Raw genomic sequence first — 16,726 nt, 5'->3', positions numbered from 1 at the left:
TACAAATTTCCCGTTTTCTATGATAATCTATTTCGGAAAATCAGGTAATATTTCCCCTCTCCTTTCACTACTTATCCCCTCCCCCCTCTCCACTACTTAACCTCCACTTCACCTTTCCCCTCTTCCTCCATCACAAGTCCCCTTCCACTCCATTCCCCTCTCCCTCAGGTAACAGTAAACGTACCTAGGACGAAGATGACTGGTAACTTGGCATCCCTGAGGGCTGTCAGATCCAAGGGCTTCTTTTCTAGGGCGGCCTGTGCAGGGGAGAGTTATGTTAGTTATGGTGGTGTTTATTTCAAGGGTAAATATTGGAGAGAGAAACACAAAAAAGGAAATTAAAATGAAACTGGCGCTCGTAATAAGGGTGAATTTGAAGTTAAAACAACCTGAAACTGAAATTGAGGTTGAAAAAGAAACAGACTAGGGGAATAAAATGAAACAAACAGATTTTAATAAACTGGAGATGAAATTAAAACTGAGGGTGAAACCGAAATAGAAACTAAAACAGATTGAGAATGAAATTGGAGTTCGAACTGAGACAAACTGAAACTGCAATTAAAACCGAAACAAAAGCAATTTAATTTGTCAGAAGAAATTACTGATTGAATATATATGTATTAAAATGTTGTCTCTACTTGGCCAAGTTGGGTGGGAAAGTTAATTCTGCACTGGTATATATCTGATGGAAATGAACACCAAGTTTGTTTCATATTAAGAATTGGGATTATGTGAAGATTAGCCCCCACTATTTGCAACTGTATTTGGTTAGACAAACTTTTCTTACTTGGTATTAAATCCACTCATGTTGATAACAGTAGGTTTACGGCTGTTATGTTGTCAAATAAGGCTCTTAAGTTCCTTTGGTTTAATAAGCTACAGTTTGGGAATCTGTATACAGTATACATCCCACAATGAGCGTCTCTCCCGTTTTGTCCTAGCCTCTTCACGTCCTGAGTGGGAGCTGATAATTTCAGAGCCTCATCACAAATATTTTGAAATTTCAACTTGTCGTGCGTTATTCTAGTTTCAACTTCGTCCGACTGACTCTCAGGGGCTCCAGACACTATTATGTTTTTCCTGCACTCAGACCGTTCCCGTTTTTCCTCTTCTCCCATACCAGTAGGTTTACTAGTTGTCAACTCTTCAGCACACTTCTGCAGAGTCCCTAGCTGTCACCTTCTCCGACCCTGCTGCAGCCTGAGCATAGCTCTTCTTGACTACTTCCTCTGTTCTGTCAGTTACTTCTTCAGTCTTAGTGAGGAACTCTCTGCCAACCTGCTCCAGCTTGGCAACCAACACGGATTTAGCTTCCTCTATTTTCGTCTCTAAGTATCTCTTTCCCTTGCCTCGTTTACTTTGGTTATGTAGTCAGGGCAATACCAACAGCCTTCATGCTTTTCTGCGTTCTGCATCATCCTAAAGTGTAAGACCCTTGAAATATTTTACTGACATTTTTCAATGCTAATTACTCATCAACTATGGGTTTCCAAGGTGTGATTTAGGGTTTGTGTGTTATTCTGAAAGTACGTAATTAGTTAAACCCCTTAAATTTCAATTCTGAGAAAAAAGTATATTTTGGTCAAAAATTTTGTAAGGTGTAAGACTTAAACGTTGTTAAGCCCAGACCCACACGACAGAGGAAGATGCTTGGTGACAGAGATATTTAGTCACAAGAGAAAGAAACTTGGTGACAGAAACTTGGTTCTTAGCAGGAAATAGCATAATCTCTCTCTCTTTCTCTGCGTGTGCTCTTCCCAATTGGCAACAACGTAAGTGAAAAAGTTTCAGCAACAGAATTTGACAGAGTGTGAACTCGCTGAGGCTGTGACTGTCTTCCTACCTGGCTCCTGATGGGGGATGCTGCCGGTGCTGCCAGGTCACCTCAAGGTCGTTATACTGGCACCTCTCTCCCTCCCTCCTCTCCATTCTCCCCTCTTTCGTATTTTTCACTGTGATAGATAGATAGATTGTAAAAACAGAGTGAGAGTGTGTGTGGTCAATTGTCTGGCACAAACACACTCACTCTCTCTCTCTCTCTCTCTCTCTCTCTCTCTCTCGTTGCAACAATCGCTAATACAGGTATACTGGCTGTTATAAGTGCGGATTCAAGCTTAATGCGCTATGTGTGCGGACGTGTTGCATGTTGTTATTAGTTTGAATTATGCAAAAAAACCTAAAATACAGAGAGAGAAACTTTACTTTTTACTTTTATCTTCTTCACCACTGATCGATTCGATAGTTAGGAATCTTAAACCACGACAACAATGCGTATTTGCTCGAAACAAGGCTAACAAAGGAGTATTAGTTACAAGACTAGCGAGGTTATCCTAAAACTAGATCTTGCGTTTGTGAGACCTCACTTGGATTATGCGGTTCAGTTCTGGTCACTGTATTACAGAATGGATATAGAATCCCTAGAAGGCATTCGTAGGAGGATGACAAGACTAATCCCGGGCATTAGGAACCTCGAGTTCAGAGAGATTAAAGCATCTTTATTTGCACTCCCTCGAGAGACGTAGAGTGAGGGGCGATATGATCGAGGTGTATAAATGGAAGTCAGGGTTAAACAAAAGTGATATAAGAATGATATAACAAAGGTACTTAAATTATCTTACACCACCGTATCTCCATGAAACTAAGAGTATTTCTATGCTTAGGTGAATTTCCAATATATCACAGATAAATTAAGGACAAAACCCATTATTATCCAGTAAAATGGTTGTAATTAAGGCGTCAAGGAATCAGGTTACTCGTCCTTGTACCAGGCAGGTCATTATCGACCTTACAACATTAAAGCTGCCCTGCCAGTGTTGCCATTATTTTAGGACAGTATTTGCACCGAAATCTGAAGGTCAACGATGACATCACATTCTGCTGAGACTGAATTGTGGCGTTGTTGAATTGGTTCGGACTAGACTTTTTTCCCTGCACACTGTTGGTCGCATGTCTGGTTGTAGGCCTTATTGACATATCTCTCGAAACAGTGAGTTTAAAACATTTTCGGGGTCATTTTAAATTCAATTATGACTAATGTTTAAACTCTTCTTGATAATTGAAATCTAAATTTCTTGAAGAAAGTTTTACAATTCCTTCACGTCTTTTAAGTGAGTTAGCCTAGTTACTCTACTCACCTCCATAGTCTTCTAATATAAAGTTTTATTCCATAGTGCTAAAGGGTATTTGCTATTCAAATTATGTTTCGATCTTCCTCCTATCTCTAATCAGATCCCAGTGAAAATTCTGCGCAAATCATCAAAATTACTTTTCTCTTACGTAATGATTTCACTCATTCAAACTTTACTCTTGCAATTTGTCTGGTCTTGAACAAAACTTTTCTTAAGAATCGTTTGAACATAATTCTGTAGGCATAATGGTGCTCTTCCTCCAACCACCCCCCCTCCCACCATCATCACCCCCCCATCCACCACCCTACAACCACCACCCACACGCCCCCAACCACCCTCCAACCCACCATCACCACCCACACCTCCCAACCACCACCACCCACACCCCTCCCACCATCACCACCCTCCAACCATCCACCACCCTCCAACCATCGGGTTTTTTTTCTATTTCTTTCGATTTTTTTTAGGTTAGGTTGAGTTAGGTTATTTTTTTCAATTTTTTTCGGATGGTGGGTGGGTGGGTGGTTGAGGGGGTGGGTGGGTGGTTGGGGGGTGGTGGTGGGGGGTGTGGTTAGGTTAGGGGGTGTAGTGGGTGGTGGTGGTGTTGGTTGGGGGTGGGGGGTAGTTGAGGGTGGGGATGGTGGTTGGAGGGTGGTGATGGTGGGAGGGGGGATGGTTAGGGGGTGTGGTTAGTTTAGGTTAGATAATATGTATAACAGCCACACTGTCAAAAAAAAAATTGAAAGCTTGTGTTATACCTCTCCCTCAACGCCTTGGCTGGTACTCAAACTCGGACCATGAAATAATCCTCGACTTGCTTCTAAGGTATTTCTGCGATACTGTTATAGATGTTGTAAGTGGGAGCAAAATGTACTCCAAATAATTAGAAACGCACACACACACACACACACACACACACACACACACACACACACACACACACCACAGTAACACGCCACGACTCCATGGTATGTTTGTTACCCGAGGGTGTGCCAGGTTCCTGAAGCCCTCCACACCGGCCACGCTCTCAGTTGTCTGCCAGGGAGGCCACACACACACACACATAACATAAGAATGGAGGAAATTGATCCTGGTTAACAGCTGAATTTAGTTAAAGGCAGATCTCCATTAACAGCTGATCTTCCGCACAAGATAATGTTAAACACTATAGCACTCATGAATATTCCCAAACAGAAGAGATTTCCTCTATATACACACCCTATGTTCAGAGGCGCAGAAAGACAATATATTTTCAGTTAATATCATAAGAGAGAAACGACAACAAAAAAGAAAAGAAAGAAGATTCCACATATCAGAAGGAAGACAAAGAATACATCTAAGACTCAGAAGTTCAACTGGTCCATCAACTCTCCGGTAAAAGCTCTTATACTGGAACCTTCCATCACCCGATCAGTCACCACAGGAGGTCGGCAGCTCAGCCAGCCTCTATAAACAAACACCTTTAATGACTGTCTTCAGCTGGCGACGTGACTATACCAGATGATGACGCAGTAGACAACAGTGCCATCTCTCTCTTTCACATCGTATCTTCACTGTCTCCTCCGTTCATTCTCCCGGTTTCACAGAAGTTCCCTGTTTTTTATCTTTAACGTTGTAGGTTTTCTCTGGATACTTGAATTTCCTCCTGTGCTGGACACTGCTCGACTGGCAAGTAAGATGGTCAGTAGCCAATACGATAAACTACGACCTCATCTCCCTTCTTAATAAACTTGGTCTTTATCCTCATCCTCGTCGTCAGATCAACCTTGAGAACGTCCTACATGATAATATCCCACTGTTCCTTCTCCTTGACCACGACCTCCCCGCTGCCAACATTGTTATTTTTCCGTGGCGGAGGAATCTGTCCCACCCGCACCACACATCTCCTCCCCCGCCAATAAGATCCCTGTGCGCGTGTTGTTAATGTCCACAGTTGGTTACAAGGATCATTTATGACAAATAATATGCGGTTATAAAATCTGCGGTACACTGTCTCTTCACAACATATGATGACATAATCTAACACGTAAACTCATCGATAAATATTTAGTGTTTACAAAAACACGCAAGGAATGATATTTTGTGGGAGTTTATTTATGTTTAACCAAGGCTATATTCCCTCCTATTTAACTACTATTTTCTTTCAACAACCAAGGCTATATTCCCTCCTATTTAACTACTTATTTTCTTTCAACAATTATTTAAATCACAAGAGTTACTAGTGTTAACAGGAAGTACTTGGAAATTTTTTTATATACAGAGACTAACATAACAAATACAGTTAATGAATACATCAGCATATTATAAAAAAAACCTCTCAACTCTGATCTACTGTACCGACACGCACCGCACAACACACCACAATAACCCACGACCACACATTTACTTCCTACACAGTAATACCAGCGACAAGTGACGACATCCTTTACTCCTACACCACATTCTGACCTCAGGACACCCCAGGCCACACTAACAAGATTGACACCCTCTACTGACAGTCGGTTTAAGATTTCACAATAAAAATAAAATTCAGTAAACGTTACTCCCTAATTGTCACGAATATCTGTGAACAGTAGATTTTGTAAAAAAAATCATGTCTTTAAATGTTTAGTAATACGATCATGAACAAACAAAAAATAATATATATATATTTCTTTTTTGGGGGGGGGGGTGTGTAAACAAACTCATTATATCCATAGGCATGACTGAAAATTCACCTGTGTTATAATAATCAAGGTTGGCTGGACCAATATTCCCTCAACAAACAGTGAGAACACCACCCGTAGAACCCTCACCACATCCTCCCACCAAACTTTTACCTTGGTGAGAAAGCGACTGTGTTTACCACAGTATGTATTATGATTCATTGTTGGCATACTTCGTTATTAATACGTTTTGGTTCCGTATGTCTTCATTAATGTTGCATAACTTAATTTACCATAACCTGGGGATATGAACAGATGTGGACTCACTGTGGCACCCTTTACACTCCACTCGATTTAGTACTAATATCTTATCTTAGTAATGTAATAATGACAATGCGTATATATTTCCTCGTGTTAAGCTTTGTATTCTTAAAACCATCACAGCAACACACACACACACACACACGAGAAACATGTCCCTGTGCGTACTGTATATAATGCTTTTCCTTTGTTCTTCACGGTGAAACACATTGTTTATATCAAAATTGTGTAGCAAAAACTTAAAACAAAAACAAGCCTACATACAGAAAAAATTGTTTCGGAGTAAGATTCAACAACACTTCAACTTTATTACAACCATTGTTACTGATGCCTCGCAGTGGAGACTAGAAAGACAAGACGAGAGAAGGGAGAAAACCAGAGCAGGTGAGAAAACATAACATGCAAAGAAAACAAAGAGTTCAGACAGACAGTCGTGTCCCGGAAGCGTGAAGCAGAACGATCCACAACTCCGGAAGAGTGAGTGAGACAAGTGCAATGTTGGACCTCCACCCTGTTATTAAACAAAGTCCTAATAATTTCACCATGAGATTTACGCCAGATTATGCGAAGCAGCCAGCTAACTGATATCTGCAACAACTAATTGATGAGGAGATAGGATTTGTAATCTTAGCCTGTCACTGCACCTTATCATGGCTGGTATAGTACCAAACAAACTTGTAACTGGAGTAGAAATAGGGGAGTAGAAACGGTGGTTAGGGAGGAAATGTGCTTTTTGTTCTTATGCTTCGGGAATTCAGTTTATGAATTTAGGAGCTGTAGGAAGAACGATCGGATTGTATAGAAGCTCAGCCGTTCTCCGTTACACCCAATAATGGTTTATGATTTCAGCGGAAAGATCCGACACTGTGAGCAAATTAAATAACAAAGTGGGAGTATAAAGACGAAGAAACCTTTTTTTATATGTTTCCGATAAGTGAACTAGCCAAGTGCTTCAATATCAACACCGTTTCCCTGTGAGCGAGCGTCTCCTCACCTACATCGACACGTTCAGGTAAAAGTTATGAGTGACCACAAAGAAAGATAAATAGGTAATTTTCATATTTTAATGCCAAGGAAAAATATAGTAAAAAAAAACAATATTCAAACGAGCAACGGACTAAACACGACTAGGTTAGTTACTTCCGCTTTTCTTCCTACACTAATTAAACAATAACGAAACAAATAGCAAATGCAGATATCCCAATTATCTCGATATAGGCAGACGTAAACTTTAATGATAATCTTATACGTTGAGGGAAGAAGGGAGGCAACATGTCCCCGGGAGCCAAATGTCGCAGGACCAAAATAATATTTCACTCACAGTCCCCAAGACCAGGTGAACACACTCTCTCTCTCTCTCTCTCTCTCTCTCTCTCTCTCTCTCTCTCTCTCATATTCATCTATTTTCCCTTCTCTAAGTGAGTTGGTTTGTATATCGTGCAGATTACCTGAAGATTAGACACCAACTTATTTCACCTTAAGATTAATCACCCTAACGCCACTTGGGGGAAGGGGAGGGGGGGTTAGAACAGACAGGAAAACAAGGAAAGAGAGATTCAATGAGACACTAAAATAAATAACAACATAAGTAAACAATAAATAACGACATAAGTAAACGTTCCAACTCAGTGTGTGTAGAAGAGCTTGGGGGTTGGGGGGCAACATGAAGCATAACCCTCTACCACCAGGAGGAAGAGCTAAAGAGGCAAGTGTTCGACCTGTCGCCACTCTTTTGTCGATAGCCTTTTGCTGCATCTTCGTCTTCCCTTCCCCATCTCTCCCATCCTTCTCTACCTCTTTAGCCCTCTTCCTCCTCTATTACTCGTACAGTACTTCTCCTCCATCCACATCCCCCAACATTCTCCTCTCCACCTTCCCCTGGCTCCCCTATCGTTCACCATTACGCTAGACCACTCTTGTGACCATTGCGTAGGGAGGCACAGTGCCAAAGGGCGACTAACATAATGATATTTTTGGATATTAAGAGTGTGGTGAGAGCGATGCAGAACGTTAAGACAAGAACGAACACACACACTCACACTGTGTAAAGTGGAAAAAGTCTGTGCCAGCGTGCCAAACATGTGACAAAAATACACGCCGTGGAGCGTCAGGTGTTTCCTACATATGCCTTTACATGATTACAACACCCAACGCTCCTCACTCTATACCTGTCCCTACTTCTTTCTCTCTCTGTTCATCCATCATTTAGGAACACTGCCAGACACACGTGGTCTGAGACAAAACACAGATATCAGCCTGGTCGCGTAAAGGACATAAGGCCCAGTAGTTCCGTGGGAGTGGACGAAAGACGAGTTAATGACCCGTTGCTGGGAGAATGGCAGAGTATAGCAAAAGATCCTAATAAATCTGTATGATATATAGGATGTACGGTAAATATATGGAGAATCTGAACGAGATCCTAGACCGATATGGTAATCTTTAGGGAGAAGAGGGATTTTCTGGGGGAGAAACAGAACGAGAAGTGAGAACGTTATGTTGACCTCTTAATGCCCTTTATCTCTCAATACCCCCCCCCCTCACCTTGTTAAGGTCTTTCTCATTATCTCTCCCTTCCTTTCAGAACAATCTAGGCCAGAGACAACAAGGAGCGTGGTCGTACTGTATAGTAAGTCGGTGGTGCGTGCCGAGGCAAGAAGGCGCGCGCGCACGCACGCAAACACACACACACACATTCAAAATCAAGTCTCGAGCCGACTAGGAAGTCTGAACCCATGATATATGACCCCGGAGCTGCTTCAACGAACAGGATTTCTAAGCACCGTTCACATTTCTGTTTCTACACTAGACAAAAACTTTCAAAAATCATGAAATATTTTCAGATCCATGTAAAATTACTTATTTGTTCACTTGCTTATTCATTTACACGGGTTACGAATCTATATTCATTACTCCAACTCCAGCTTGATAATATTTTTTTACAATTCCAACAATATTTACTTATTATTCAATCACTTATCTTCTTTTTTCTGCTGTTTTTTTTACGGGCATTAGCCCACCCGGGCACAGGTCATTTTATAATGACTCGCATCAAGGCCGAAACTACACAAATAATAATAATAATAATTAATAAATAAAAATAAAGACAATTATAATAAATGAAATTATTAACACTAATAAAAAATAATAAAAATATCATAAATCTCTATGTAAATGTTTAATTTAAATCCAGTACATACGAGTACGTTGTTATCAGTAATATAAATACTCCATATGTTTTCAGTTACCTATTTAGTTACATATATCAAGTTATTTACCTCATAAGGATGTTACCTGCACGTATTAATTAAAAAACCCAGATGTTGTAGTGACAGTTTTATGATCATACAGGTGCGTCTCGTGTTTCATGGAGGTGTATTACCTGTGCTTTGGGAATATGTGGTGAGTTTCCCTGGGTGGTGGTAGTGTGGGCGGGAGTGGTGTGGGTGGTGGTGGTGTGACGTGGTGGTGGTGTGACTGGGTGGTGGTGGCGGTATTAGTAAAAATGGTGGTAGTAGGAGGTGTGGGTGGTGGTGGTGGTGCGGGTGATAGTGTGGTTGGTGGTGTGGGTGATGGTAGTGGTGTTAGGTGCAGGTATTGGTAGGTGGTGGTAGTAATTGGTATCTGTATGCGTTGGTGGTAGGTGGTATTGGTAGGTGGTGGTGAAGTTGGAGGTGACTGTGGTTGATATGAAGGTCACGAGAAGAGGTGAGTCACGGTGGCTGTGTGGATGAGAAAGAGAGAGATGGAGTAATCAGACACAGTGGCGGAGTTAGGTTGGAAGAGGTGGTGGGGGGGGTGGAAGGTGAGAAAGGGACGAGATAGTCAGCAGGGGAGGGAAGGAGGGTAGAGGGGATTAAACTGTTGCAGTGTTAACTGACTACTTCCACTTGCATCATCAACCCCCTCCTCCCTACACGGGGCCCGGACAAAAGCCCCCCTAGGACAAAAGCTCCTCAGTAAAAGTGCAAAATAGGACAGAAACCCCCTGTTCTTATGTTAAAGAGAGGGTGATTAGAAATATTCAAAATATATAGATTTAAATATGAAATTATTACAATTTACATAATTAGAATATTATAACTCTTTCAATTTTGATATAGAACATTATTAAATAAATAGAAAAGAAAAAAGACGACACATTTTACCTTCTTTTTTGGGGGGGGGAGGGGGGCACCCCCCTACATCCTTGTGTAAGGTGAAGCGCAGAAGCGATTACAGCACTCAACAGGGAAGCATGCTAAGTTCATGCTTGCCGTTATGTCTCATGAGTTAAGGGCGTAGAAACCTGAAGTCAATGGTTTATGTCATCAAGTTATTTGAAGCTGCAACAACTTTCCCTGAATACGAATTCGCAACTTTCGATTTACAACAGGTACCTCCATTACTGCTAGGTGAACAGGGACCAATGAGGGCTTGGAAGTATGTCTAAACAACTTTTCCATTCCCCTACACACACACACACACATACCATGACCGGGAGAGAGTGTTGGCATGTGGTTCTCAGAAACATGGAAACTAGCCACACATCACCCAAAAGAAGTGTTCTTTCAGGAGGAGCCTAATTCTCTCCCCTTTGTTTCGTCACTGAACTAAATTATGGTTAATTATGGTTCTCACTGACTGACTATCGATGACGTGGCGGTTGCTCATCAGCACCACAGACCTCACAGGACCCTTGTGTGAGCCTGGACCCGCACCACGAGTTCCTCGCTTAAGGAGATCACGTAGTACGTATTTTCCGTGATTGATTTGGATAACAAATTTGAAGTTACAATACCCTAGAATCATAGATACATCAGCTCTATCATCTAAAAGATTGCGTCTAGCATGTCAGACATATGCATTAAGCAAGAAGCAACAGTACAAAACACGTCAATCTGGTATCTGATGCAAGGCGCTGTCTTGTACAGAGGGTAATTCTAACGCCCTGTTTCCCTTACGTTTAACTCCATTATAGACCTAACGATGGCATTTTTATATTGCTATGAGGTATGGGAGAGAATTACTCATATTAATGATTTAAATAAACAGTAGGTTCACAGATGAAAACAAGAGTAAACTCGGAGTATCGCTTCGTGACTTGTAATACTATTTTGAAGCAAAAAATATTTATAAATTTTATCGACAATTTAATACTGTAAATCCAACTAACTGACTTAAGTAGATAATGACAATATTAACTGTACAAGATATCTATGTACTGTATTTGATCCAAGATAATAGTGACCAAATTTTCAGTTGCCTTGTATACTGTATATATTTATACATATCTAGTAGTACAGTAGTAACATCATCGGTATTCGATCAATAGAGCGGATAAATCGAGTCTGATTATGTTATGCGAATACTACTCATTATGACACTTTAAACATGATTTCAACACTTGCTTGTACTGCAGAAACCATAACTGCTTAACTGTCAGATCTGGTGTACTGTGTGACGGTGTACTGTAGATAGCAGACTCAGATTTTATGGCATGCAGCTTGATGTGATAGCTGGTGGGTCTCGGGACCTTTGTGTTAAAGTGTCGAATTTAAAGATTGGCATTTACAACATAGCCACCCAGGCTCTCTGCCTGAGTCACTGTAGAGGCTTTATATTTCTACTGATCAAAATAGAACTGTTTAACAGTAACTAACCATACCAGTAACGATTTTTTTAGCGCAGACACACGTACACCCATCCATATAACATCTCCATCAGCAACACCTAAACCGGGCCCTCAGCGTGGGAGTGATAGCAATCGAGTGCTTAATACATCCGGCCAATTCGGTAACGTTCAGAACGTTCAGTCGTATACTGTACTGTACTCTTATTCGTGTTATCAGAAGAATCTCAGACAGAACTTCACCCAGCACCATTATCCCAGAATGGGATCACGAGAAAATAAGCTCACATAGGTTACTTCACCTGATAATTAAAGACCCAAACTCTACGTAGGGGGTTAGTTAAGGTTAGGTGAGCGTTGTGGTGGGTAATCTTAGGGTGAAATAAGATGGGGGGCTAAAATTCAAGTGATCCTTAAAATGTTGAAAATGACATTTATTAGATGATTTCCTTTAAAAATAGAACTCATGCCGATAACATAAGATGCCTAATAATATATTGCATGGGGAAATACAAATGAGAGGAGCAGATCTTCAAGCATAACACTCTGGAATTTTACAGCACAAAAAAAAAATCCCAGATGATGATGATCGTGTTAAGAGCAGACTGAAGTGAGGTGCATTATGGCGTTACTGGCTCGATACCTGCCTCTCCACCTGTCTAAAGGTTACACAAATGTCACCCAACAACTAGAGTAGCTGGGTTAAGCAGCCAAGACTCACATGGAGAAATCGCCCGCTTATAACATACCGTTGAATATATTAAAAATTACATCAATAATACACAGAGCTAATATAACGGGTGACTACAAATGATCTTCCCTTTTGAAACATTTATGAAGAAGAAAAAATAACAAGCTACTTTTTCCATTACCAGCAACTTTGGAAAAATTGAAGGGCACGATACATGAGGTTGTTAAAAAGAGTTCAGTGTGATGTTACAAAATGTATGGAGGGAAACAGAATACAGTACCGCTCTTATGTTCAAAGAACCACAAAAGACGCTCACGTTAAACTTCTATGGGTTGAAAATTAAAGGTTTTGAGTTATTTTATATTAGGAAATTTTGCTTTTAGCTGTAGGTTTGCTTGGTTTTCATAAGTTACGTTTAAAATGAAGATCATTTGTAATCAGCTGGTGTAACACAGTAATTGACAAGGTAGCCACGAAACGTGTCCTACGATATAACGCGAGGTGACAATCAAGTAATAAACGATAAAAAAATTCAGCAAAAAGACTTATATTGAAGACAAAGTAATTTTGTCAACAGGGAATATAAAAATCGTTCACATAAAAGTGCACAGTAATGTTACACAGTAAACTTTAAATAATATAAGATGTGAAAAAGTGGTGTCACTGCCAGTACCGTGATGTTCTTTATCATTATTTTTTTTTATCCTCTTCACCACTGATCGGCTCGTTAGCCGCTTGGGCGAACGGTCACGTCTCTGTTACGCACTGTTGGCAAATACTGGGCATGCACCGGTTCCTGAATGTACAGTCGTGAACAGAAGTGCTGTCGCCTCTTATGCTGTTCCGCGAACCAAGAGATTCAGACTCATGAACCCGAAGCAGTAGACACTGGTGAATTATTCTGCCCATAAATGCTTCGGATTCATGAGTCTGAATCTCAGGGTTCGTGGAGCAGCAGAAGGGGCGACAGGACTTCTGTTCACGACTGTACCTGAACCTGCTCCAGCGTTGGTAAAGTCTGGTCTTGAAAGAGCTCACACTCGGTGCCGTCACAACACTCTCTGGTAGATTGTTCCAAGAGTTCCTCAACCGTCACTCCGAAAAAGTTTGCCCTCACAGTTTTCTGGACTTGCGGTTTGTGGGGCGAGCGTCCGCCAGCTCCAAGTAAGGACACTTGACTGAGTAGTGACCCTTGAGATGTTTATACACCAAATTAGATCGCCCCTTGCCCGTCTGTAGTTCAGGCAAGTTCAGGCGCTCCAATCTCTCAGGGTAGCTGAGGTGCCGAAGTGCAGGCACCAGTCTGGTGGCCCTCCTTTGAATATTTTCAACCAACTGACAGTCCCTAGCATATCTCGGGGACCAGACGGGGTGACAGTAGTCCAGATGGGGAAGCACTTCACTCTTGAAGATCGTTACGAGGGACGGACCGTCTAGATATCTGAACGACCTTCTTATAAGACCCAATAATATATTTACCTTCTTCTCGCAATGGCCCAAGAACTTCAGCTCATTGACAACATACACACCGAGGTCCTTCTCACATTCAGTCTCAAATAGTGCAGTTTCTTCATCCCGGTGGGACATATGATACGCCTCCTTACCATTGGTGCGCCCCAGGTGCATCTTCTTACACTTCGTGGCATTGAATCTCAGCAGCCATTTCTTCGACCAATCTTGGAGCCCACAGAGATCCTTCTGCAGCTATTCACAGTTCGCTTGGTTCTTGATTTCCCGAAATAACTTGGCGTCATCTGCAAACATTTGTATGGAGGAGTGTACACCGTCAGGCAAGTCATTTATGAAACAAACAAACAAACAGCGGGCCCAGTACACTGCCCTGAGGAACCCCGCTTGTGAGAGGTCATGTAGAAAGTCTTCTATCCATGCTAGGACATTTCCCCGAATTCCGTACCCTTCCAGTTTGATTTTCAGCCTTTCGTTGGGTACACTGTCGAAAGCCTTAGCAAAATCTAGGTACTGTATATATTGTCGATATTACCACCCCGTTCCAGAATATGGGTCCAAACATCCAATACCTTGAGCAATTGTGTTTAGGAGGAGCGCCCCGGCATAAAACCGTGTTGGCAATCCTTTACAAGGTTGTTTCGTAGTCGATATTCCATCGCGGCATCTCAGATAATATTCTCAAGTACTTTACATATTATGCTGGTCAGGCCTGTTAAAAACGCTACCCAAAATTGTGTTGGGTTAACAGTCAGCGATATTGTTATTCATATTAAATGGTGTAAAATTGGTGTAAAGCTGTAGCTATCAATTAAGTAGGCAAATCATTATATTTTTCTATAAAATAATCAATGTGTTGCTTTGAAAAATTATTCCTAAATATGTAGAGTTGGATGTCAATAACCTAGTGACTATATATAATTTTGTATTGAATAATCTGGAGTTATTGCAAAATAGAATGAAAGGCGCAATGAGCTCAATGTGGTTAATTAATTTTTACTTTTAATGTTATCTTCTTCGCCACTGATTAGTTGCAGACACAGCGGACCGCTTGGTGGCACCAGATAAGGAGTTGCACGCATTTGCTCATTAGTGCTCCATTCTCCTCAAGTAACAATCCTTGGTTATACTTTACACTTCTGTAATTATATTTTTAATATTAGAGTAAAGGCTATATATGATTTCCTAAAACAAATATAAATGTCAAGCATAATAACGAAAATTCGATAAATCACCTTGTAAACAATGTACTTAAATTAACGCGTCTTCACATATAACGATAATATCAATTGACATTACACAAGATATTAATGGAAATAGTCTCTTAGTAGAGGTAGTCTTCTAACCTGTTGTGTACGAACTTCCCTCTGAGCTGAATAAAATCGTCTGGCGTTAGCCAAATAAATATATCAAAAGACTCTATTAAACATTTAGTCAGTCTGGCACTTGGCTGGGTAAATGTAGCCATCATGTAAACACCGACTGTGTGTGTGTGTGTGTGTGCGTGTGCGTGTGTGTGTGTGTGTGTGCCGCTCACTAGTTACTTCACTCCCTCATCTGTGTATACTTGTACGGCTTCCTTTGACATCTTTGTTCTAGATCATAAAAAGGACGCACGATAATAGTTATTGTCTTATGTAGTATTTACATTGTCCAGGAATGTCTAGTTATGATTGTTGTAAAAGTTCGATGGGAAGCGTGAGGGTAAGGCAATACAGTATGTTTCTGAAGTATGTTATCATCATACTTCAGAAACTTACCCTTGGTTCTCAACGGAGACGTTACACACCTGTTTCCACCCACACATTTCTCTGTAGGAAATATTCAGGATTAAAACGATACAGGTAAAATTACTACATTTAAGTTATAATGATATATGAATGTTAAAATTCAACAGCGCCGTTTCCAATATATAACAGCATCCTGGCACTTAAAGAGCGTGATTTGTAATTATTCTATTACCTATAACCCACACATGTCTCAAAGTACTGATGGATATCGATATATATTTTTCACTTATTGAAAATAATAAAAATTTAGCTCGTTGGGCAGTCCATTTACTAGTCAGAACGAACCCGCCCTGAAACCTAGATTATTTTTACTTTTACCACTGCAGGACTGTGGTGCCCGGTAAGCCCTAGTGAAGTATGCCGTGTCCCCGTGACCCCTCCTACCCACCCTGTCTCACCTCTCTTAATAAACAAAATTATTTTAAAAGATCCCTCGTCTCTGCTTCCTCTCTGTCGATCTGCCCTCTCTCAACATTCTCGCCTCTTCCTCTTTTCTTGGAGTTTCCTCGTATATCCCACCCATCTTTGAACATCTTCCTCTTTCTCAATTCTTTTCGAATATTTCTTTCTCTTTCTGAACTCCGTTAAGTGCCCCTGCACTGTACTTTTTATATTCTTCGCCACTGATCGGCTCGTTAGCCGCTACCATTATACGCGAGAGAATAACACCACTCATATAACCGAAAAGATGTGGACTATCCTGCCAGTTCACCTAAGGACCTGGTGGGACCCCTCAATCACTAAAGATAAGGAACATTCCTTCAGTTACACAAGGACCTGAAGGGACCCCCAAGAAACAAACAACACGAAAGACCAACACCACATGCATAACCTTAAAGATGGGGATTATCCTGCCAGTTACACAAGGACCTGGTGGGACCCTCCAACAAACTCTAAAACAGCAAATTCCCTTGGATCGCACTTTAACCCAGCTTAGCTTAGTTTATCTAACCTCCTTAGCCCCTGGAGGACTGAGGGACGTCTATCACTGGTTAAGCCACAAACAAGCCTCCGCAAGGTGGAAAGCCCACCTGCTATAATTCTTCTTCTGTACTTCCCACTTCTTAACTATACCT

At 41.1% G+C, this 16,726-nt stretch overlaps 1 protein-coding gene across 2 annotated transcripts in view; it reads right to left on the bottom strand.

Moving 5' to 3' along the window:
* The window catches only part of LOC121867305 (adenylate kinase isoenzyme 1-like), a 34,114-nt gene that overhangs the window by 10,408 nt on the left and 6,980 nt on the right, over window positions 1-16,726 (bottom strand). For both annotated transcript variants that reach the window (XM_042367205.1, XM_042367204.1), the window contains exon 2: window positions 185-257. In XM_042367205.1, coding sequence (XP_042223139.1) covers window positions 185-257 — 73 coding nt within the window. The remainder of the gene's footprint in view (window positions 1-184; window positions 258-16,726) is intronic.

Source organism: Homarus americanus, unplaced genomic scaffold, assembly GCF_018991925.1.
Source record: "Homarus americanus isolate GMGI-L3 unplaced genomic scaffold, GMGI_Hamer_2.0 scaffold6317, whole genome shotgun sequence".
Taxonomy (NCBI): domain Eukaryota; kingdom Metazoa; phylum Arthropoda; class Malacostraca; order Decapoda; family Nephropidae; genus Homarus; species Homarus americanus.
Note: the sequence above shows the minus strand (reverse complement) of the source record. Positions and strands in the feature narration are given on the sequence as shown.